Source organism: Syngnathus floridae, chromosome 1 (assembly GCF_059516105.1).
Source record: "Syngnathus floridae isolate MCC-2025c chromosome 1, RoL_Sflo_1.0, whole genome shotgun sequence".
Classification (NCBI taxonomy): domain Eukaryota; kingdom Metazoa; phylum Chordata; class Actinopteri; order Syngnathiformes; family Syngnathidae; genus Syngnathus; species Syngnathus floridae.
This window is the reverse complement of record NC_142413.1, coordinates 18,279,870-18,306,220: the sequence shown is the minus strand read 5'-3', so window position 1 is coordinate 18,306,220 and position 26,351 is coordinate 18,279,870. Positions and strand designations below refer to the sequence as shown.

The 26,351-nt window shown below is 42.5% G+C and overlaps 1 protein-coding gene across 7 annotated transcripts; it reads left to right on the top strand.

Annotated features, from left to right (window-relative positions):
• The first annotated feature begins 332 nt into the window (after window positions 1–332).
• On the top strand, window positions 333–26,351 carry LOC148404393 (protocadherin alpha-C2-like). Of its 7 annotated transcripts, none has more exons than XM_088381261.1 (3): window positions 333–2,871; window positions 23,208–23,244; window positions 24,481–26,351. In XM_088381261.1, exons 1-2 carry the CDS (start codon window positions 436–438, stop codon window positions 23,217–23,219), a joined length of 2,448 nt encoding a protein of 815 aa, XP_088237387.1. In that variant the 5' UTR covers window positions 333–435; the 3' UTR covers window positions 23,220–23,244; window positions 24,481–26,351. The 7 variants fall into 7 exon arrangements, 6 of the variants coding, with proteins under 6 accessions (XP_088237387.1, XP_088237398.1, XP_088237422.1 ...); XM_088381272.1 differs by lacking the exon at window positions 333–2,871 and adding an exon at window positions 3,096–6,229; XM_088381296.1 differs by lacking the exon at window positions 333–2,871 and adding an exon at window positions 6,748–9,115.

Sequence of the window (26,351 nt, the reverse complement as noted above, 5' to 3'; positions counted from 1 at the left end):
TCAATCAAGATTCTGGCACCATGAAGCTTCACGAGGTATGATGTTATTTTTGTTGATGAGATGTTTGGTGTGCAACCTTTTGGAATTATATCTAAAAACTTAAATTTTGGGTTGTTTTTGCGATCAATGAATCTAGGTTCTCATATCTCCCCGTTTGTTTTTTAATTTTGTCAGTAAATAGATTTATGGCTAATAAATGCAATGGGAATGTTTACCTGCCCAGTCATTTGTAACGCTACAGTGTGCCTTTTTGGCCACATGGTGTCGCTATTACCCTTTACTGTGTTGCATAATTCATCTGATCCACATTTAAATCTCGACACACCCGTCGTGAAGGGTGGAGACATCTTTCTTTCCCATCCGATGTTGCTATTTGAAACAGTTTGCTTCTCTGAGACATGCCTTGAGGAATTCTTTAAAACATTTTTTATATAAATGGTGTTTTGCCTTCCCCAAAACATGCCAGTCATGTGCCATGATGGACAAAGGATGGATTTTTGGATGGGGCTCTTTGTGTTGCTTGCAGCATGGCCGGCTGCTTTGTCCGTGACACGTTACTCCATCCCCGAGGAGATGGAGAGGGGCTCCGTGGTGGCCAATCTTGCGGCCGATCTGGGACTGGAACCTGGAGGCTTGGCACAAAGAGAGGTAAAACTTGATATTTTTCACAACAAAAAATATCTGGATGTGAATAAGAAGACGGGTGAACTGCTCATCGTGGAGACAATGGACAGAGAATATCTTTGCCCCTCCAAACCAGCCTCTTGTCTGCTTAAACTTGATGTAATAATAGAAAGCCCATTGCGCATATTTAATATTGAGCTTGGCATAACTGATATCAATGACAACGCACCATATTTTAGACGAGATAGGGTAGAATTGGATGTGTCTGAGTCTGCGACGCCAGGGGAGAGATTCTCCCTTCCCAATGCAGTGGATCCCGATGTGGGTATTAATACAATTAAAACATACAAGCTCAGCCCCAGTCAGCATTTTGTCATTGAAATCCAGACAGGTACTGATGGGACACAGTATGTGGATTTAGTTTTGACCAGGTCTTTGGACCGAGAGGAGACTGCAGTTCATAATTTAATACTAACAGCAGTTGACGGTGGGAATCCAGTGCGCTCCGGCACTGCTAATATTATTGTGAAAGTGCAAGATACAAATGACAATCCGCCTCGATTTGACAAGCAGATTTATACAGTTAACATGACAGAGAATTCCCCCATCGGAACCACCGTGATCAAGCTAAATGCTACAGATCTCGACGAGGGGCAAAATTCAGAGCTTGTGTACTCATTCACACTTTACACATCAGAAAAAACCCAAGACGTGTTTGCAATCAACCCCAACACTGGGGAAATAACAGTGAAGGGGACCATTGACTATGAAGACATGAAGTTTTATGAGATGCACATTGAGGCGAGGGATAAAGGCATATACCCACTTCTGGGCCAGTGTAAAGTGGTCGTCCATGTAACGGACATGAATGACAATTATCCTGAAATCACCCTCCAGTCTGTTAAAACCACAGTAAACGAGGATGTCCCTGTTGGAACTGTAATTGCCCTGGTAGATATTAGAGACAGAGACATGGGTGATAATGGCAAAGTCCATTTATTCATTCATGACTCAATCCCTTTTGTTTTAAATAAGTCATCAGACAGACCGTTGCATTATAAGCTTGTTGTGTCCAAACCTTTGGATCGTGAATTAGTCCCTGATTATGAAATCACACTAATAGTCAAAGATTCAGGAAGGCCGCCATTATCTGATAATGAAACAATTACCTTGCATCTGCTGGATGTCAACGATAACGCGCCACACTTCCCTCAGTCTTTTTACACCATCCGTGTGATGGAGAATAACGCTCCCGGTGCCTTGCTCAGTTCCCTCAGCGCGTTTGACCCTGACCTCCACGAGAACCAGTACCTGGTTTACTTCATCCTGGAGAAGGAGATCGCCAACACCTCGATGTCCATGCTGTTCTCCATCAACCCGGAGAACGGGAACCTTTACGCACTCAAGACTTTTGACTATGAGATGGAGAAGGAGTTCCTCTTCCACATCGAGGCCCGAGACTCGGGTTCTCCTCCACTCAGCAGCAACGTAACGGTCCACATCATCATCGTGGATCAAAATGACAACGCCCCTGTAATCGTCTCTCCGTGGCGAGCGCACGGCTCGGTGGTGGAGGAGAAGATCCCTAGATCCACCGACAAAGGCTCTCTGGTGGCCAAGGTGATCGCTTTGGACGTTGATTCTGTGCACAACTCTCGCGTCACCTACCAGTTCCTGCAGGTGACAGACGCCTCCTTGTTCAGTCTGGACCAATACAACGGAGAGATCCGCACCATGAGGATGTTCAGCTACAAGGATTCGCGCCACCAGAGACTGGTGGTGGTCGCCAAGGACAACGGGGAGCCGGCTCTCTCGGCGACAGTCACCATCAAGCTGTCCACAGTGGAGACAGCCGTCAAGGCCTACTCAGACATGACCGAGGTGCCTATGGAATACGACATCTTCTCCGACCTCAACCTGTATCTGGTCATCGGTCTAGGCTCGGTGTCCTTCCTGCTGCTCATCACCATTTTGGTCACCATCGTGCTCAAGTGTCAAAAGGTCAATCCCAGCAAAACGGCTCCTCCCTGCAGGAACAGCGTGATCAGCGAGCGGAACTCCACCATCGCAGATTCCACTCTGGTTTCCAACGATGCCTACTGGTACAGTCTCTTTCTAGCTGAGACCAGGAAAGGAAAGCTGGTGGTCAGGCAGCCTATGCCAAAGGGCTCCAGGTACATCGTGTCCAGTATTCCCAGGAGCACCGGCGTGTCTGAGACCAGTGATTCCGCTCCTTCCACCTTGCAGGTAAATTAATTTTTATCTTGTTAAATGTTGTTTAAAATGATCAAGATTCTTATTGGGTAAAAAACAAAGTCCTGTATTCTTTAAATACAGATACAGAATTTCTCTTTCATAAAAATGAAAATATATAACACTAACTATTACCAGCAACACAAACAACACACAGCACTGTAATGTTCCTACCACAAGTCGTAGTAGCCTACTATGACTCAGCAGTTGTCCACTGTGTAGTGGGCGTTTCTTCTGACCTCTCTAAAGGCACGGGTTCAGTTTCCACTCACTGATGGTGTGAATGTGAGTGAAAACGGTTGTCTGTCTCTCTATATGCACTGTAGCTTGAATTGTGACCAATCCAGAGTGAAGTCTGCCTTTTGCTGCATGTCAACTGGAAGAGGCTCCAGCTTTCCCATAACCTTGACAAGAAGTTAAGAAAACTGGTGGATAATAATAATAATAATAATAATGTAGATTTTCTGCACGAATATAATTGTAATTGTGATGTCTTTTATGAGGCCATCGATCAAAGTCAATAAAATGTAATGTAAGAATAACCAAGGAACTCTTGACTCGAAATTATAAAAAAAAAAAAGAATCGGATAAAAACTTTAACCTACTAGAATTATGGAACACAATACAGTAATTCAAACACTGCTTCATGTTATACAGCATACTGCACATTAAGACCGAGGGTGGCGCTATCTAGCCTTGTTTTTATAACATGACCTACTGATCGGAAATACGATGACAGCGGCGGATTTATTTTTTTCATCGTAAAGAGGGAAGGGGAAGAAAGGGACAGCTCCCTGGTCCTGAAATCAACACGGGAAACGGTCACGCGTCTTTTGGAGTCTCGGTCGGATTAAACTTGTTTACATAGTGTTTGTGGGTACATCTTTGGCAGTAAAGGCAAGCCCGTTTCATCACCTTCAGTATAGCGTGCCGCGATTTGGAAATAATGGACTTCTCAGAGACAATGAGGCCAAACAAAAGGTACGTGCACCTCTTTGTGTTGCTGTACACGGTCCACGTTTTGGCTTCCGTGACTCATTATTCCATCCCCGAGGAGCTCAAAGAAGGATCCGTTGTTGCCAACCTTGCTAATGATCTCAGCTTGGATGTTGCAAGTCTGGTTAGACGAAAAATGCGTGTCGACATTATTGCCAACAAAAAATATCTGGATGTGAACAAAGAGACTGGGGAACTCTATATTGTGGAAAAGATTGACAGGGAACATATTTGCAACACAAAAGGTACGTCATCATGCTATCTCAAGCTGGAAGTAACGCTGGAAAACCCACTACGAATTTTTAACATAGAATTAGAAATACTAGACATGAATGACAACGCCCCTCAGTTCAGACGAGAGGCCATTCATTTGGATTTATCTGAGTCCACTCCAGCAGGGGAGAGATTCTCTTTAAGCAATGCAGTCGATCCTGATGTGGGGAGCAATTCAGTGAGCACGTATCGTCTGAGTGAAAGTGAGCATTTTAATATTGAGGTTCAGACAGGTAGAGATGGATCCAAATTGGCAGATTTGATATTGAAAAAGACGTTAGACCGAGAGCAGCAAGCGTTGCACAATTTAATACTAACAGCAGTAGATGGCGGTACACCTCCACGTTCTGGAACCGTCAGCATTATTGTTCACGTTTTAGACAATAATGATAATGCCCCTCTGTTTGATAAGTCTATTTACAATGTTAAAATAATGGAAAATTCTCCTATTGGAAGCCTTGTTATTGATCTAAATGCTACTGACTTGGATGAGGGATCAAATTCTGATTTAACATACACATATAGTTTATATACACCGGAGAAAACACAAAACACTTTTAATTTGAATCCTTCTACTGGCGAGATTACTGTTAAAGGAATGCTGAATTATGAAGATTTTAAGATTTATGATATGGAAGTTATAGCAGCAGACAGAGGTGTCACTAGTTTATCAGGGCAATGTACGATCAAAATTCAAATTGAGGACATGAATGACAACCATCCAGAAATATCCATCAAATCTTTTCATACTCCTGTTAGTGAAAACATTAATGTAGACACAGTGATAGCGGTGGTCAGTGTGAGTGATAAGGACTCGGGAAATAACGGAGTGGTGGACCTTCACATTCCACATAATATGCCTTTCACACTGAAGGAGTCTCCGGATAACTATTACAAGTTAGTGGTTTCCGAGCCATTGGACCGCGAGAAGGTTCCGGAATACGAAATCACCTTCACTGTCACCGACAGGGGCTCCCCTCCTTTAAGTGACAATGAAACCATGACCTTGCAGCTGCTGGATGTCAATGACAATGTCCCACACTTCCCTCAGTCCTTTTACACCATCCGCGTGATGGAGAATAACGCTCCCGGCGCCTTGCTCAGTTCCCTCAGCGCGTTTGACCCTGACCTCCACGAGAACCAGTACCTGGTTTACTTCATCCTAGAGAAGGAGATCGCCAACACCTCCATGTCCATGTTGTTCTCCATCAACCCAGAGAACGGCAACCTTTACGCTCTCAAGACCTTTGACTATGAAATGGAGAAGGAGTTCCTCTTCCACATCGAGGCCCGAGACTCGGGTTCTCCTCCGCTCAGCAGCAACGTGACGGTCCACATCATCATCGTGGATCAGAACGACAACGCCCCCGTGATTGTCTCTCCATGGCGTGCGCACGGCTCGGTGGTAGAGGAGAAGATCCCCAGATCCACCGATAAAGGCTCTCTGGTGGCCAAGGTGATTGCATTGGACGTGGATTCCGTGCACAACTCTCGCGTCACCTATCAGTTCCTGCAGGTAACGGACGCCTCCTTGTTCAGTCTGGACCAGTACAATGGAGAGATTCGCACCATGAGGATGTTCAGCTACAAGGATTCGCGCCACCAGAGACTGGTTGTGGTCGCCAAGGACAACGGGGAGCCGGCTCTCTCGGCGACAGTCACCATCAAGCTGTCCACGGTGGAGACGGCCATCAAGGCCTACTCGGACATGACCGAGGTGCCTATGGAATACGACATTTTCTCTGACCTCAACCTGTATCTGGTCATCGGCCTGGGCTCGGTGTCCTTCCTGCTGCTCATCACCATCTTGGTCACCATCGTGCTCAAGTGTCAGAACGTCAAGCCCAGCAAAGCGGCTCCTCCCTGCAGGAACAGCGTGATCAGCGAGCGGAACTCCACCATCGCAGATTCCACTCTGGTGTCCAATGATGCCTACTGGTACAGTCTCTTTCTGGCTGAGACCAGGAAAGGAAAGCTGGTGGTCAGGCAGCCTATGCCGAAGGGTTCCAGGTACATCGTGTCCAGTATTCCCAGGAGCACGGGTGTGTCTGAGACCAGCGACTCCGCTCCTTCCACCTTGCAGGTATGAGTAATTTACTTAAAACCTACTAATTCATATAGTGAAAATATATTTCTGATCGCAGTTTTCAATTAAATCACAAACAACCTCACAAATCACATAACATGGAGTATTTTCAGCGTATTGAAACAATGATGACTCAAAATACAGTAAATCACAACCCATTTGACTTTTGCTCTATGTTTAGCGGTAAGAAACCAGAGGGAGGCGCTGTTTGACCAATAAAATAGTCCGTGCGTGACGCAGTGATTAGTGTAACGTTGCTGTTCTGGCAGACGAAAAAAACAACACACACCACAATGGTTCAGGCCGATACTACGGCCACCTGAATTAGATCCATAACCAGTTACCGTTCTGCAGCTTATCGGGGTGAAACGCACGAGCGGATATTGGAGAACAAGATAGTTAGAGGAATCAAACTATCATTTGGATTACTAATATTTTTATCCGAGCTGAAATTGAACGGATCCGCACACAACAATGGGGTTCGTTTTACTGATGTGTTCTTTTAAGAGGTACGTGCTGCTCTTTGTGTTTTTTTCCTTTGTTCATCGAGCACCTGCTTCAGTCACACATTATTCAATTCCTGAAGAAATGAAGGAAGGATCAATAGTTGCCAACATTGCCAACGATCTGAGCTTGGATGTTAAAACACTAAACAAGAGGAAAATGCGGCTGGATATAATTGCAAACAAGCGATATTTGGACGTGAAAAGGGACACTGGTGAACTGTATATTGTGGAGAAAATTGACAGGGAAATTCTTTGTCCGTCAAAGTCATCAGCGTCTTGTTATCTAAAACTAGAGGTGATTTTAGAAAATCCCGTGCGAATCTTTAACATCGAGGTGGAAGTAATGGATATGAATGACAACGCCCCTCAATTTAGGAGAGACGTCATTCATTTGGACATATCCGAATCAACACCGAAAGGAGATAGATTCTCTCTCAGCAATGCGGTTGATCCGGATGTTGGAAGTAATACAGTAAAAACGTATAGTCTAAGTGAAAGTGAGCATTTTGACATTGAAGTTCAGACTGGAAGGGATGGGTCCAAATTTGCTGAATTAATACTGAAAGAGATGTTAGACCGAGAGAAGCAGGCTGTGCACAATTTAATGTTGACGGCAGTAGATGGTGGCAAACCTCCACGTTCTGGGACAGCCAGAATTATTGTTCAAGTGTTAGACACAAATGATAATGCTCCTCTGTTTGACAAATCTGTTTACAATGTTAAAATAATGGAAAATTCTCCTATTGGAAGCCTTGTTATTGATCTAAATGCTACTGACTTGGATGAGGGATCAAATTCTGATTTAACATATTCATACAGTTTGTATACGCCAGAGAAAACACAAAACACTTTTAATTTGAATCCTTCTACTGGCGAGATTACTGTTAAAGGAATGCTGAATTATGAAGATTTTAGGATTTATGATATGGAAGTTATAGCAGCAGATAAAGGTGTCACCAGTTTATCAGGGCAATGTACGATCAAAATTCAAATTGAGGACATGAATGACAACCATCCAGAAATATCCATCAAATCTTTTCATACTCCTGTGAGTGAAAACATTGACGTTGACACAGTGATAGCGGTGGTCAGCGTGAGTGATAAGGATTCGGGAAATAATGGAGTGGTGGACCTTCACATTCCACGTAATATGCCTTTCACACTGAAGGAGTCTCCGGATAACTATTATAAGTTAGTAGTTTCTGAGCCACTGGACCGCGAGAAGGTTCCGGAATACGAAATCACCTTCACTGTCACCGACAGGGGGTCCCCTCCCTTAAGTGACAATGAAACCATGACTTTGCAGCTGCTGGATGTCAATGACAATGTCCCACACTTCCCTCAGTCCTTTTGCACCATCCGCGTGATGGAGAATAACGCTCCCGGCGCCTTGCTCAGTTCCCTCAGCGCGTTTGACCCTGACCTCCACGAGAACCAGTACCTGGTTTACTTCATCGTGGAGAAGGAGATCGCCAACACCTCCATGTCCATGCTGTTCTCCATCAACCCGGAGAATGGGAACCTTTACGCACTCAAGACTTTTGACTATGAGATGGAGAAGGAGTTCCTCTTCCACATCGAGGCCCGAGACTCGGGCTCTCCTCCGCTCAGCAGCAACGTGACGGTCCACATTATCATTGTGGATCAGAACGACAACGCCCCCGTGATTGTCTCTCCGTGGCGAGCGCACGGCTCAGTGGTGGAGGAGAAGATCCCCAGATCCACCGACAAAGGCTCTCTGGTGGCCAAGGTGATCGCCTTGGACGTGGATTCTGTGCACAATTCTCGCGTCACCTACCAGTTTCTGCAGGTGACAGACGCCTCCTTGTTCAGTCTGGACCAGTACAACGGAGAGATCCGCACAATGAGGATGTTCAGCTACAAGGATTCACGCCACCAGAGACTAGTTGTGGTAGCCAAGGACAATGGGGAACCGGCTCTCTCTGCAACAGTCACCATCAAGCTGTCCACGGTGGAGACGGCCGTCAAGGCCTACTCAGACATGACTGAGGTGCCTATGGAATACGACATTTTCTCCGACCTCAACTTGTATCTGGTCATTGGTCTGGGCTCGGTGTCCTTCCTGCTGCTCATCACCATTTTGGTCACCATCGTGCTCAAGTGTCAGAAGGTCAAGCCCAGCAAAGCGGCTCCTCCCTGCAGGAACAGCGTTATCAGCGAGAGGAACTCCACTATCGCAGATTCCACTCTGGTGTCCAACGATGCCTACTGGTACAGTCTCTTTCTGGCTGAGACCAGGAAAGGAAAGCTGGTGGTCAGGCAGCCTATGCCAAAAGGCTCCAGGTACATCGTGTCCAGTATTCCCAGGAGTACCGGCGTGTCTGAGACCAGTGACTCTGCCCCATCTACCTTGCAGGTATGAGTGGTCAGTGGACCCTTTTGATTTCAAATGTGATCAGGATTTCTGAGTTTATTGCAGTGTGTCACGATGCTGGTTTATTCATTCATGCATCTCTCAAACCAACTATCTTCATAAGGGTCATGGGCGTCCCAGAGCCTATCCTAGCCACCTTTGAGTGGTCGGCGGGGTACACCCTGAACTGGTCGCCAGAAAATCGCAGGCCATGTTGGTTATCCTTACACTTGAAGAGTTTTACCTCGTTGGTGTCATTTAAATGATGATGTTTTATTTGACCATACAACCATGAACAGACATCAGTTAAGCTAACGTAGCCAAAAGTTCCATTTTCAATTTTCTTTTACCTGTTTTCTATATATAATATTTATAAACATATTTTTAAACGAAGCGAGCCAAACATTTTAAGCTAATTTTATAATTATTCTGTAAATCAACACTTCTAACGGCGATTAAGAGGCACACCCAAATATCAAACAATTATTTATTTTTTTGCTTTTTCTAAACATCTGTTTCCACAGATCATAAGGCTCATTGTTAAAATAGTTTCTGAATACTGTAGTAAAGTAAATGATAGTGTATTTTGTATGTCATCTGTTCTATTTTTAATTAAAGTCATGCAATTTGAGTATTTAAATTGATAAGGTATTGCTTGATTTTTTTATAGTCAGAGTATTTAGTATTGTAGCTGTGCATGTTTTGTTTTATCTAAAAAAATAAATAATGTCAGTCACAGCATATTTAGTTTTATTGGAAATTAGTAAATACTTAAATTCTTGCTTTTCATATCATGTGCACCTTCAACACTGCTGGATTAAAAATTGGAGCAATCTAGGAAATTGGGTAAATTTGACCCAAATTGTCGGCTCGATTTGTCCAAAAAAATGGGATTGTTTGTGCAAATCAATCCAGGAAGTTGGGTCAATTTAATAATTGGATTGTTTTTGACCCATCAGTATTAAGAGTGTGATTTCCAGCGTAGTTTTGCATCAACTATCACTCCAAGATTATTATCATACACACTTTTTCAAAAGAATTTACCGATTTGTACTTAGTTTTTGATTTGTCTGCATGCACACTTGATCACTGACCACATTAAAAATAATTATATTACACTCTGTACGAGTGAAAAAAATTAAACTGAAAAATATGGACATTGGTTGCAAACATTCAAATCATTTTTCACCAACATGAATATGATTATATTTTCTACACTATTAATGAAACATGATTTTAATGTGTGCCACCAACACTTCCTTTTTTATGTAACTCCTTTTTAGTGTCTGAATGAAACCCCAATAGTGAAGAGTATTCTCTTACCTGTGGAAAGTATTGGGGAGTTTAGTGCCCTGCTCAAGGGCTCTTTACGGATTTGAGCCAGGCCGTTGGTACCTTTTAGTTTAGGCCACATTGCTTACAACGTGTGGTAGAAATGTAGTAATAAATATATTTTTTGTTTTGAGCGCGCTCAATCGATATATATATATAAATAAACAAATAGACTCCATGAGTTGTCATGGGATTAAAAATAGTATGGTGGCGCTGTTTGTTGTATTTAAATGACAGCTCATTCGCATCGTCATCCAGTCATGGGGCGGTGATGAAATAAACTGGACGATTTGCAGTGCTGAAATAACCGTCCGCCAATGTGGACAATCCGGAATACATTTGCAATTACGCGTTGTGGATATATTTGTATCCTGAAAGCGGACCTGACAAACGCGCATTTGGACCTATACTGAGGTACAGTGAACGCTCACAAGAACAATGAGGTCCGTTTCAGTTTCGCAGCCACGACAAAGGTACGCATTGTGCGTCATTTTTATTCTTCTCTGTTGCGTTAATCAAATATCCACTTCGGTGACCCATTATTCCATACCCGAGGAAATGAAAGAGGGATCCGTCGTTGCCAATCTTGCCACCGATCTGGGATTGGATGTAAAAACACTGAATCAGAGGAAGATGCGCCTGGACATAATTTCAAACAAAAAATATTTGGACGTGAACAAAGACACCGGGGAGCTGTATATTGTTGAGAAGATAGACAGGGAACACGTCTGCTCAACAAAATCGCTAGGTTCTTGTTATCTCGGACTAGAGATGATCCTGGAAAACCCGTTAAGGATTTTTAACATCGAGGTGGAAATAGTGGATATGAACGACAACGCCCCACAATTTCGGAGAAATGCCTTTCATTTGGATATTTCTGAATCGACATCAAAAGGAGAGAGATTTTCTCTCAGCAATGCAGTCGACCCGGATGTTGGCAGTAACACAGTTAAAACATATCATCTTAGTGAAAGTGAGCATTTTAATATTGAAGTTCAGACAGGGAGGGAGGGAAGAAAAATTGCAGATTTAATACTGAATAAGGTTTTAGACCGTGAGCAGCAGGCCGTCCACAATTTAATACTAACGGCAGTAGATGGCGGTACACCTCCACGTTCTGGCACAGCGAGTATTATTGTTCACGTTTTAGACAATAACGATAACGCCCCTCTGTTTGACAAGTCTACTTATAATGTTAAAATAATGGAAAATTCCCCAATTGGAAGCCTTGTTATTGATCTAAATGCTACTGATTTGGATGAGGGATCAAATTCTGATTTAACATATATGTACAGTTTATACACACCAGAGAAAACACAAGACACTTTTAATTTAAATCCTTCTACTGGTGAGATTACTGTTAAAGGAATGCTGAATTATGAAGATTTTAGGATTTATGATATGGAAGTTATAGTAGCAGACAGAGGTGTCACTAGTTTATCAGGACAATGTACAATCAAAATTCAAATTGAGGACATGAATGACAACCATCCAGAAATATCCATCAAATCTTTTCATACTCCCGTGAGCGAAAACATTGACGTTGACACAGTGATAGCGGTGGTCAGCGTGAGTGATAAGGACTCAGGAAATAACGGAGTGGTGGACCTTCACATTCCACATAATATGCCTTTCACACTGAAGGAATCTCCAGATAACTATTATAAGTTAGTAGTTTCTGAGCCATTGGACCGCGAGAAGGTTCCGGAATACGAAATCACCTTCACTGTCACCGACAGGGGCTCCCCTCCTTTAAGTGACAATGAAACCATGACTTTGCAGCTGCTGGATGTCAATGACAATGTCCCACACTTCCCTCAGTCCTTTTACACCATCCGTGTGATGGAGAATAACGCTCCTGGCGCCTTGCTCAGTTCCCTCAGCGCGTTTGACCCTGACCTCCACGAGAACCAGTACCTGGTTTACTTCATCCTGGAGAAGGAGATCGCCAACACCTCCATGTCCATGCTGTTCTCCATCAACCCAGAGAACGGGAACCTTTACGCACTCAAGACTTTTGACTATGAGATGGAGAAGGAGTTCCTCTTCCACATCGAGGCCCGAGACTCGGGCTCTCCTCCACTCAGCAGCAACGTGACGGTCCACATCATCATCGTGGATCAGAACGACAACGCCCCCGTGATAGTCTCTCCCTGGCGAGCGCACGGCTCGGTGGTGGAGGAGAAGATCCCCAGATCCACCGATAAAGGCTCTCTGGTGGCCAAGGTGATCGCCTTGGACGTGGATTCCGTGCACAACTCTCGCGTCACCTACCAGTTTCTGCAGGTGACGGACGCCTCCTTGTTCAGTCTGGACCAGTACAACGGAGAGATTCGCACCATGAGGATGTTCAGCTACAAGGATTCGCGCCACCAGAGACTGGTCGTGGTCGCCAAGGACAACGGGGAGCCGGCTCTTTCGGCGACAGTCACCATCAAGCTGTCCACGGTGGAGACGGCCGTCAAGGCCTACTCGGACATGACCGAGGTGCCTCTGGAATATGACATTTTCTCCGACCTCAACCTGTATCTGGTCATCGGTCTGGGCTCGGTGTCCTTCCTGCTGCTCATCACCATATTGGTCACCATCGTGCTCAAGTGTCAAAAGGTCAAGCCCAGCAAATCGGCTCCTCCCTGCAGGAACAGCGTGATCAGCGAGCGAAACTCCACCATCGCAGATTCCACTCTGGTGTCCAACGATGCCTACTGGTACAGTCTCTTTCTGGCCGAGACCAGGAAAGGAAAGCTGGTGGTCAGGCAGCCTATGCCGAAGGGCTCCAGGTACATTGTGTCCAGTATTCCCAGGAGCACTGGCATGTCTGAGACCAGCGACTCGGCCCCTTCCACCTTGCAGGTATGAAGATGAGCAAATTAATCAGTAACTTGTCCTGTATCCTGACAATATATAGTGCTTAGATTCAAACAGCTTAGGCCTGTAAAGCACATAAATCATTTTTGTTTGTTTGCACAAATTCTGCACAAGCAGCGAACAGCAGTGATCCAACAGTATATGAACAATTAAATCTACAACCTTTACTCGTTATTATATTTGTATCAACACTGCAGGAATTATATATATTAGATATATATCATCAAACTTCCCATGGAACAAAATCTTATCACAAGACATGCTCCACATGCTCATCAGCTGCCATCAGAAAAAAAACAATCATCCAACTTTGGCACAATAGAACTTTGTTAAAGTTATATACAGTTCTTATAAAATGTTGTCGATGATGTAGATAAGCTCTCCCTACAACATAGTTTCATTTCTTTTGACCTTACAGTAGCAACTGCAGTGTCACTGTACTGCATTTGGAGGTTACCTGACTGTGATCTTTGCAGTCATTTATAATCTGTTATTGTTTGCACACACGGGTAGGATTTGTTTTAACATTATTATACGTGATTGAGAATGTTATCATTGTTTCTTTTTTTTTTTCATTAAGTAGACTGTGTAGTGGGCTTGGTTGCAAAACCTAAGGGTAGGAACGACATGTAAAACGTGTTTTGTTTCATTCTGTGAAATGGAGTTATCATTCCTAATTCTTTGTTGTCAAAATTCATGTTTTTATGACCATGCCGTGCAACTGTTGCTGCTAACGAGCATATGCAAATCAGGTACTTTGTCCAACAAGCCTCAAGCTCTGTCCGGCGGCTCACAATCACTTTAAGTGCCCTCTGGGTCCTACAGAGAAACTCTTGGAAATGTGAAAAATGTGGGGTCTATAAAGACACTGAGTACGTAGTTGCTTAAAGTTCGAAGCAAAACAGAATTAAAAAGTCAATGCTAGGGTACATATTTTGAACTGAAAATTGTAAGATAGTTAAAACACATTCCAGGAAAATAAAACACATACAAGCAAGAAAAAAAGCTTCGCGTCAAGATAAGGACTCACAAAAATAATGACTATAAAATTAAAGCGCACCTTTTTAAATGAACAGGATACATTTGTCACAAATACAGTAATAATATTTTAAAAGAATATATTGGACTTATATAGTCCACAAATTGCAGGTGTTAACAAAGGGCTGTTCAGGTCGCTGCTCCCCACAAATAAAAAATCCTCGATTAGTGATGAAGTCATTTCTAAAAACGTATTCTATTGGTTCAGGACGAGGGGCGTTTTTTTTTCCGTATCAGCGAAGAGAAGAATGATACTACCAGGAATATGATTTTTCTCTGATGCAGAAAAGACGAATTTGCACTAAACGTCATATTCGATCATTTTACACTAAGGATCTTCAAACTCACTATGGCGCGTGCGTCTCTCAGGCATTCGTGGGAACGGTATGTTGGCTTATATATTTGTATTTGTGCCATAATGGACACTGTGTGGACCGTCACACATTATTCTGTTCCCGAAGAGATGGAGGAAGGCTCTGTGGTTGCTAATTTGGCATCGGATTTGGGCTTAGACGTGAGGACGCTGAGCAAGAGGAAAATGCGCATCGATGTTGTCGGAAATAAAAAATACCTTGAGATCAACAAGGACACGGGAGAGCTCTTTGTTCAGGAGAGAATAGACAGGGAGTTATTGTGTCCCTTGAAAACGACCACGTCCTGTTTTCTTAAATTAGACGCTGCCATTGAGAATCCAATTCGCATGTTTAACATTGAAGTGGAAATCACGGACATTAATGATAACGCTCCTCATTTTCGGCGAGGCACCATGCATTTGGACATTTCCGAGTCCAGCCCGGTTGGAGAGCGATTCTCCCTGAATAATGCAGTGGATCCAGATGTTGGAGACAATTCCGTGCAAAACTATCGCCTGAGCTCCAGCCAACATTTTAACGTCGAAATTCAGACGGGGAGAGATGGCACTAAGTTTGCAGATTTGATTCTCACAAAGGTGCTGGACAGAGAGCAGCAGGCTGTTCATCATCTCATCCTCACTGCTGTGGATGGAGGAGTTCCGGCCCGCACGGGCACGGCCAGTATCATTGTTCGAGTCCTGGATGTCAATGACAATGCCCCATCTTTTGACAAAGACAAATATTTGGTAGATATGATGGAGAACTCCCCTATTGGTAGCCTGGTGATTCAATTAAATGCCACCGATTTAGATGAAGGCTCTAATTCTGACGTCTTTTATTCGTATAGTTTATACACATCAGAAAGAACACAGAATGTGTTTAGTTTAAATCATGAAAATGGTGAAATCAGAGTGAAGGAGATGATTAATTATGAAGATTTGAAATCTTATGAAATGGAAGTTATTGCTAGTGATAAGGGACTAAACCCCTTGTCTGGCCAGTGTAAAGTGAATATACAGGTGATCGATATGAATGACAACCACCCTGAAATTTCTATCAAATCCTTTCAAAGCCCAGTTAAAGAAAACATAGCTGTCGACACAGTGATAGCAGTGGTCAGCGTGAGTGATAAGGACTCAGGAAATAACGGAGTGGTGGACCTTCACATTCCTCAAAATATGCCTTTCAAACTGAGGGAGTCTCCGGATAACTATTATAAGTTAGTGGTTTCCGAGCCATTAGACCGTGAGAAAGTTCCGGAATACGAAATCACCTTCACTGTCACCGACAGGGGCTCCCCTCCTTTAAGTGACAATGAAACTATGACTTTGCAACTGCTGGACGTCAATGACAATGTCCCACACTTCCCTCAGTCCTTTTACACCATCCGCGTAATGGAGAATAACGCTCCCGGTGCCTTGCTCAGTTCCCTCAGCGCGTTTGACCCTGACCTCCACGAGAACCAGTACCTGGTTTACTTCATCCTGGAGAAGGAGATCGCCAACACCTCCATGTCCATGCTGTTCTCCATCAGCCCAGAGAACGGCAACCTTTACGCACTCAAGACTTTTGACTATGAGATGGAGAAGGAGTTCCTCTTCCACATCGAGGCTCGAGACTCGGGCTCTCCTCCGCTCAGCAGCAACGTGACGGTCCACATCATCATTGTGGATCAAAACGACAACGCCCCAGTAATCGTATCTCCGTGGCGAGCCCACGGCTCGGTGGTGGAGGAGAAGATCCCCAGATCCACCGACAAAGGTTCTCTGGTGGCCAAGGTGATCGCCTTGGACGTGGATTCCGTGCACAACTCTCGCGTCACCTACCAGTTTCTGCAGGTGACGGACGCCTCCTTGTTCAGTCTGGACCAGTACAACGGAGAGATTCGCACCATGAGGATGTTCAGCTACAAGGATTCGCGCCACCAGAGACTGGTCGTGGTCGCCAAGGACAACGGGGAGCCGGCTCTTTCGGCGACAGTCACCATCAAGCTGTCCACGGTGGAGACGGCCGTCAAGGCCTACTCGGACATGACCGAGGTGCCTCTGGAATATGACATTTTCTCCGACCTCAACCTGTATCTGGTCATCGGTCTGGGCTCTGTGTCCTTCCTGCTGCTCATCACCATCTTGGTCACCATCGTGCTCAAGTGTCAAAAAGTCAAGCCCAGCAAATCGGCTCCTCCCTGCAGGAACAGCGTGATCAGCGAGAGGAACTCCACCATCGCAGATTCCACTCTGGTGTCCAATGATGCCTACTGGTACAGTCTCTTCCTCGCTGAGACCAGAAAAGGAAAGCTGGTGGTCAGGCAGCCCATGCCGAAGGGCTCCAGGTACATCGTGTCTAGTATTCCCAGGAGCACTGGCATGTCTGAGACCAGCGACTCCGCTCCTTCCACCTTGCAGGTATGACGACACATCCGTCAAACATCTGCAGTGTTCTAAGAGCCTCAGTGATTCTATGTCATCTAACCAGCCTATCTATGCCTTTCTAACCAGAGCAGCACTGCCTTGCTGTGTTATGATAGTTGTTTAATTACAATATATTTTTGATAGCATTTAATCTTAAACGAAATATACATATCAGTTGCACAGGATTAAAATTTGTTCAATTAACATGAATCATTAGGATATTATCGTAAAAAAATACATCAATGAACAACATTTTAATCATATGCATCTGAAAGTTAAGTATAAGTATGATATAGACCAAATACTGTAAACTTGTGTCCTTTCTGTCAACATTCTGCCCTAAACTCAAATAATAAATCTCCTATGGAAAGGGAACTAAATGATGTGTTTTATTGTTTATTTATTACATTATAGAAACATATTGTAAGAAGAGTACACGAGGTAGAAAGTTGATATTAAAATGATGTACATTTACATAAAGATGAAAATGATTCAAAATATGTTATTCATGTACATATAAGATTTGAAAATAACAAAATGATCTACAGCAATGTTTCCAAACTCTTATTGTATGAAGGCACCTAATAGATAATACACTTCACACTGCCTAACAATTATTCACAAAACTAGGTGAATTGAAAAAAATGATCTCGTCTGAATGCATCAGAAAAATTAGAGTACGTGTTTTATCTGGGCAAGTCAAAGATGATATACTCATAGGACTTATTTTGTTTCATGAATGGCAACAACTGCATACAAGGACTTCGCATCTTCTTCTCTTGTGGTTGAGCATTTCTGTTCTGTTTGTCACTGTAATAATAACTAGCATAGATAAATGAACAAATCTGTAATTTATACATTGTAATTAAGTGAAAAATTAAGTGGTTTTATATCTTTTCCTGTGGCTCCCTGGCTAAGAATCACAGTTTTACATATAACAAACAAGCAATTGCATAGTATTGGCCAAAAGTTTTGAAACATGAAGGTAAGACTCAAAATCAAGACTTTTACATATTTTCAGTTTTATTATGTTGTTGCATGTTTGTATTTAAATCCCTGTTTGACACATTGCAATGTTAAGTGGTTTGGCACCCTGACCATGTTGGCGCTAACACAACTGAAGCTTTTTAGGTGTACTGGTTTTTGAACTTTTTAAATGACAAGTCATTCACAATGTTGTTGCTGTTATTTACATGCTGCCATGAGATTTGCATCAAGATTAGCCTAAATTATATGAACTATTGCATTATATCTGCTCGTTGGCTTACAAATGTTTTGCTCTCACTATTTGCTGATACTTTGCATTCTTTTATTTGAGTTAGGCCTATTATTTGATTTAAAAGAAATCAACGTATTTGAGGTAGTACACCATAATGCTTTAAATTTGACACATTTTATACACTTGCATGTTGAAGTTTATCGTGCATCTCGGATTTAGGATATAAGATAACGGGGGAACATAAATGCCCTTCACCTCGAGCGCTGTGTTTACAAATCAATTACTAGATTGGTGGATGGATGACTTACAGAGAAAGATAAATGACGTTATCAGTAGGCTTTAAGAGAAATAAATCAGTGTCACGAGAATGAGTGTGATTGGGTTTGTGCCTACCATTTACAACCACGACTGAAAATGCGACTCATTGTTCTGAAAAAGTATTGCATTATGTTCTAAAAAAAAGGATTCCATAAAATAGAATAAAACATTTTAGGACGTATCACACATTAGTTTTATACATTAAGTTTATTATACCAACACAACAAACTGATTAATAACTTTACAGTTCATAATAAAAATGTTTGATAATTTATTCAGAACAAATAGATTTTTAAAAAAGACTTGCAAATGGATACCTATACCTTGTATTATTATTTTTTAAACAATGTAAACACTTATTGTGCTGAAGTTTGTATTTGTTAAATAACTTAAGTTAGGATATATGTCGGTGTGGGTCTGAAAACATTGGCTGTTATTTTGTCACGAAACAAATTAGCTTTTTTTTATTAATAATCAAACGTTGGAATATCAGTTGTTTTTAAAATGTAAGGATTCTTAAAAACGAATTTCGTCGCTGCTGTCCACAAAATTTCCCACTGGTGACGTTTTCGGTCTCGCGAATTCTCATTGGAGGAGGACTAGTGAGACGTTCAGCAGTGACGTCACAAGAGACATCAGCGGTAAGAAAATAGAATTGTTTTAACATCCTCGTTGTGCTTAGTCGTTTAATAGGAGATCGTCTCCTCAACCTTTCGCAGCGCTTAAAGGATTCTAACATCAACATGATGCACCGCTTCTGTAAGTTAGTCGAGACGCGCCCACTTGTCTTGCTTCTCTTTTTGTGCACACTGGTGGACATGGTGTTGTCTGTCACCCACTACTCGATTCCTGAAGAGATGGAGGAAGGTTCAGTGGTTGCTAATTTGGCGTCCGATTTGGGCTTAGACGTGAGGACGCTGAGCAAGAGGAAAATGCGCATCGATGTGGTCGCAAATAAAAAATATCTAGACATTAACAAAGACACGGGAGAGCTTTTCATTTTGGAGAGAATTGACAGAGAATTCCTGTGTAACTCCAAAGCATATTGCTTTCTGAAATTGGACGCAACGATTGAAAATCCCATACGCATGTTCAACATTGAAGTGGAAATAATGGACATTAATGATAATGCCCCTCATTTTCGACGAGGGACAATGCATTTGGACATATCCGAATCCAGCCCGGTTGGAGAGAGATTCTCCCTGAATAATGCAGTGGATCCAGATGTTGGAGACAATTCTGTGCAAAACTACCACCTGAGCTCCAGCCAACATTTTAACATCGAAATTCAGACCGGGAGGGATGGCTCCAAGTTTGCAGATTTAATTCTAAAAAAGGTGCTGGATAGAGAGCAGCAGGCTGTTCATCATCTCATCCTCACTGCTGTGGACGGAGGCGTTCCGGCCCGCACGGGCACGGCCAGCATAATTGTTCGAGTCCTGGATGTCAATGACAACGCCCCATCTTTTGACAAAGACACATATTTGGTAGATGTGATGGAGAACTCCCCTATCGGTAGCCTGGTGATTCAAATAAATGCCACCGATTTAGATGAAGCCTCTAATTCTGACGTCTTTTATTCGTATAGTTTATACACGTCAGAAAGAACACAAAATGTGTTTAGTTTAAATCAAGAAAATGGTGAAATCAGAGTGAAGGAGATGATTAATTATGAAGATTTGAAATCTTATGAAATGGAAGTCATTGCTAGTGATAAGGGACTAAACCCCTTGTCTGGCCAGTGTAAAGTGAATATACAGGTGATAGATATGAATGACAACCATCCAGAAATTTCCATCAAGTCCTTTCAAAGCCCAGTTAAAGAAAACATAGGTGTTGACACAGTGATAGCAGTGGTCAGTGTGAGTGATAAGGACTCTGGAAATAATGGCGTGGTGGACCTTCATATTCCACAAAATATGCCTTTCAAACTGAGGGAGTCTCCGGATAACTATTATAAGCTAGTGGTTTCTGAGCCATTGGACCGCGAGAAGGTTCCGGAATACGAAATCACCTTCACTGTCACCGACAGGGGCTCCCCTCCTTTAAGTGACAATGAAACCATGACTTTGCAGCTACTGGATGTCAATGACAACGTCCCACACTTCCCTCAGTCCTTTTACACCATCCGCGTGATGGAGAATAACGCTCCCGGCGCCTTGCTCAGTTCCCTCAGCGCGTTTGACCCTGACCTGCACGAGAACCAGTACTTGGTTTACTTCATCCTAGAGAAGGAGATTGCCAACACCTCCATGTCCATGCTGTTCTCCATCAACCCGGAGAACGGCAACCTTTACGCTCTCAAGACCTTTGACTATGAGATGGAGAAGGAGTTCCTCTTCCACATCGAGGCCCGAGACTCAGGTTCTCCTCCGCTCAGCAGCAACGTGACGGTCCACATCATCATTGTGGATCAGAACGATAACGCCCCCGTGATCGTCTCTCCGTGGCGCGCACACGGCTCGGTGGTGGAGGAGAAGATCCCTAGATCCACCGACAAAGGCTCTCTGGTGGCCAAGGTGATCGCCTTGGATGTGGATTCCGTGCACAACTCTCGCGTCACCTACCAGTTCCTTCAGGTGACGGACGCCTCCTTGTTCAGTCTGGACCAGTACAACGGAGAGATCCGCACCATGAGGATGTTCAGCTACAAGGATTCTCGGCACCAGAGACTGGTTGTGGTCGCCAAGGACAACGGGGAGCCAGCTCTCTCGGCGACAGTCACCATCAAGCTGTCCACGATGGAGACAGCCATCAAGGCCTACTCAGACATGACCGAGGTGCCTATGGAATACGACATTTTCTCCGACCTCAACTTGTATCTGGTCATCGGTCTGGGCTCGGTGTCCTTCCTGCTGCTCATCACCATCTTGGTCACCATCGTGCTCAAGTGTCAGAAGGTCAAGCCCAGCAAAGCGGCTCCTCCCTGCAGGAACAGCGTGATCAGCGAGAGGAACTCCACCATCGCAGATTCCACTCTGGTGTCCAACGATGCCTACTGGTATAGTCTCTTTCTGGCCGAGACCAGGAAAGGAAAGCTGGTGGTCAGGCAGCCTATGCCGAAGGGCTCCAGGTACATTGTGTCCAGTATTCCCAGGAGCACGGGTGTGTCTGAGACCAGCGACTCTGCTCCTTCCACCTTGCAGGTAAAATTATTTGCAGATGTCACTGCAGCGATGAATAATGAAAAGTAATGCAGTCACTGTGTAGCATTTTTTTATTTTAAAAACTATGACAAACTACAGGTTAGACACTAGGAGATTAATTGAATAAAACATTTAATGTTCTAATATTTAAGTTTCCCAATTTGTCAACTTAATTGAATAAAAATTTTAATGTTCTAGTTTTTAAGGCTCTGGATTTGTGGACTTTTTATAAATGTGCGTTTTTTACAAATGTTCCGATTATGCTGTTGCGTTATTCCGTGCACACTATCTATAATGCTTTGAGATATTTTCTTGGATACATTCGTGCATGTGTGGTTTCTATGTGTGACTGGATCTTGTGCTATGCCTAAAACAATCAAAACAAAACATGAAATGGTTTTAGAAACAGCCTTCAAATTGTGTCGCAGCTACTTCTGTTGATGTTAAAACTGATTTGGTCATTATCCTACAATATAATTAATTACAAGAGTGGACATGGTGGGTATTTATACAGGTTTACATTCTAAAAGTTCATGAATGAAAATACAAACATAAAATCATGTACAAAACCACTTACTGATCTTTTTTGTAATATCACCACAAATTAATAAAGATTCAATATAAGTTGATGGCAACAACTGATGTTTCCATTATGCTTAAATTCATCAAACATGTTTTTTCTGAGTTTTACAAAGCAAAAGTCCCCAAACTAAACAAAACTAGGCTGAAACTAAACCAAAACTAAATCAATTAAAACTGCTTTGCAGACGTTCTGTCATGCCCATGGCAGAGTACGCTCGGCCGTTAACTTCCCTCGCCACACCCCTTCGTCATCGTCATGTCTGTCACCTGATGTATTTAAACCCTGCACGTGTGTTCCTCCTTGTCGGTGTCTACTGTTGTTTCCATTCCTGTGCCCAGTGTTCCTCTTCTTGTCGTCTGGTTTTCCCTCGGTCTGTCTGGAGGCTCACAGTCAGAATTTTACCCTTGTCCAAGTGGACTTCGGTCGGTCGGTCGGTCTGTCTTTTTGCTGGCCGTGAGTCTCTATCCCGTCTGTGTCGTCGGTTCCCCACCTACCTACCTTCCATCTCCCTTTCTCTTCAATAAATCCTGGTTCAAGCTGCATTTGGTCGCCCTGGCTCAATTCATTCCTGACACGTCCTATCTTTTATTACACTCTTTGTTATTCACATCCCAGTAAGTATAAGATCTAGCAGAAACAATGTTAAATGTATATTTTTTTTTTTTATGAAATATGTCTATCATTCAGGGCCTCAGCTGCTGAATCCGGCAACTATGTTCATATTGTCTCTGGATTGAAACGCTCACCACAGTATAACATTAACAATTGTTTTTATGAGCTCTGTAATGACCCCACCTTACTTTTTTCTTTTTCTTCCTTCTCTAAAGTACCCGAAATGAGGGAAGGCCACTCCACAGCTTGCAGGTATGCAGGCGTCACTCTCAGCGGATTCACTTTCAAGAAAAGATGTCTTCTCTTCTTTTGTTTGTTCCTGTGTTTTTTTGTGCTTTTTCTCATTTGGTGTTTGTTATTTCTGTTGAATTTCTCTTTCCTCACAAAGTCACATTGTTCACCTGTTCATGTCCATATTTTGTCTGCACTTGATCACATCGATACCATCACCCCAAATGCATGCTAAAAAAAAAGGAATCCGTTTATCATCTAATCTTGGCTACAATACCCACAAGCAGTGGTGGCTCGTTTGACAATTTGTTGTCGAGAGTGACACAATTAGATTATTTACAACATAAGTGACGCATGCTTGATATTATACAGCATGTGCACAAATTTGTGGGTCAACTGCAGCCAGTCCTTGAATGCACCTGTTAACGTATACCATACTTCTTACATTCTACTACTGGACACAACTATAAATGCAACACATTAGTGCTCATCTATTTTAGAGACATTTTATTGTAGGTAGCCTCAGGTGCAATTACTGCTTTGCACTGCATCATGGAAATCATGCAAATGAGGGTCGCACCAGACGCCGTCTGTTTTTCTGAAGCACAATAGAGTAACATTTCAAAGTGGCCTATTATTTGGGCCAACCTATGGCACACCAGTGCAATAATCTTGATGGGTAATAGCACCTATTGGCAAAGAAGTGCTCACTCTCATATAGGTAGACGAATTACTGTACAAATGTGAATTAGGCCATTTGTGTATATTTAAAAAAAAAAAAACGAAAATGGGAGCAGGAACATGTTGCATTTATATTTTCAGTGTACTTGCTGACATAACTGCAAAAACTACAACAATATGCATGTTTTTCCCTCGACAGCTCCAATAACATCATTCTGAACTAATATTTCTCATTATAAAACTTTGTTATTGGACTTTGTGCTGCTTCTCCCACATTGCTTTGGTTACAGTTGTAAACAGACTCAAATGTTTCACACTTTGCATGTTTGACCTATTTTTTGTGTATGTAGGAATGTGCAAAATGAGCCCAGTTACCCAGTTTCCTAGCAACTATGCTCCTTCTCATATTTCCCAAGCATGGTGTTTGTCATAGTATTTCCATTCAATGATCTGGCCCATCATTTGTGTCTTCAGCCTGCAACCTCCCCTTCTTATCTCAGAATGCATCTCAGCTTCAAGTAAGCAGTCAATTAATTATCACTAATTTTTCAAACTATATTTTGGTCTGATTGACAGGCATCTACAACCAGCAGCATTCGATCCACATGAAGGCCAGAACTGCCCCATTTGCAAATTAGGACCAGTCATGAGCGGAGACCTCCAGAGGAAAAGAGATAACCCGGAATTGACATCACTCTCATTCCCGTCATGCTCAGCCTGGTTCCGAATACTTGACATCTACTGAATGCTGTGGTGAAGGACTCCCAACCCTTCTTACAATGTCCTCTATTCTTTAAGCACATGAAAAGCCAATCTAAGCCTTTTTAAAAGTTTTCAGTGTGCACGGCATGACCGCATGGCTTCAACCACACTTCATCCCAAAAATATGTTAATGTATAAGAGACATCATTTGCCAAGAAACAGACTGGACCATGAGAAGTCCAAAAAGCCAAAACAGGAACAATGTGAGTGGACAATTGGATGTGGAATTGCCTAAATGAGACTGTATTGCCTCTTAGGACCAACCATACATAATGTGTACAGTGTTTTACATTTTTATCCACGCTGTCTTTCTGGTTTGTCCATTATCATCAATGGAAATGGCACAGTATGTTAAAAAAGCAACAATGTGGTTTGCAAGAATGAGATTGGAACTTTATACTTAGTGACATTCGGTTTTTGTAAATGGCATCATGAGCAAAGCCCCCAGTTTTGAATGAGTGTGAAGAATGATTTGGGTGACTTAACAAACCTACCGTCTCGAGAATTTCCCGAAAGTTGTTGAAGGAATAATGATTCGTTTGTAATATTTCAAACGTGGTTTAAGAAAACAAACCGGGCCCATTGCTACTTAGTTCAAATTGTCTTGAAATGATGGTCAACTATAGAAAAATAAGTATATTCAGCACATGTACTGTACATTCCAATGGTAAAAATTAGCCACTGTAATGTGGTGCCTAACCTTTGCTACAAAATGATCTCATGTAAACAAGTTGGGTTGTTAGGTCAACAAACGCAGAAATGAGAGGCCTTTTGTCAGTGTTCACCCACTTTAATTTTTTTTATTGCATGGAATAACCGTCATAGTTTTAGATAGTGTACAACCCATTTTCTGTATCAACAATAATCATCCTCTCAGAACAAAACTGAGGAACAGGACAGTTGTGTACAGTATCATGAATTTTCCTTCAATAATACAATAAATACAAGTGTTATTGATTATAATTATGAATACAATAAATACAAGTGTTCTTCTGATTTACTGAGCTGAGGACCATAAATACCCTCCTTGTATATATCACAAAATATACATCATATTGTTTACTTTTGCATTTAAGAAGGAAAACTGTGGTTGTCCCTCAATATCAAGCTTGTCTAAAGTTGTGTAACATGGTTAATTATACATTTCAAAATGTTTACAGTACCGGAATTGTGTATTTGTCACCAAATAAAACCTGTGCTCAGGTGTTTACTGACTACTTGACCTGCAATACAACACAAAAGTTCTGTACAGAAAACCACAACTTGAAATGCAATTCTTGGACTTTTCCCACTTCTGTCCTGAGGATAAATGTTTATATTCAAGAGTGCACACAATTTTAAGAAAAATACATCGGACTTAATGGAGCCATAAACGAGTTAATCAACTCAGAAGACTATACAATGTCATAAAACGCCTTCGACCTGAATATTGTGGCCCCAAAAATGATGTCATATTCATCCTTTCAGTGCCAATCACATTAACACATCCAGTAAATAATATAATCTAGTCTGGGCAAACACGAGTGGCTGCAGCTTACATGTTCAAAGTTGTGATGTTTTACAAGCAAGTACATTAAAAAAGTGCATTTGTACAGTGGTGCTTTGACAGTGAAATATATAGTTGAGTGTCTGTGTAATGTGATCTTATTGTATAACAGACTGAATAAAAACACAACAGGAACTAA

Excerpts from the sequence above, each read along its gene's own strand:
- LOC148404393 (XM_088381261.1), top strand. The coding sequence starts at position 436 with ATGGTGTTTTGCCTTCCCCAAAACATGCCAGTCATGTGCCATGATGGA.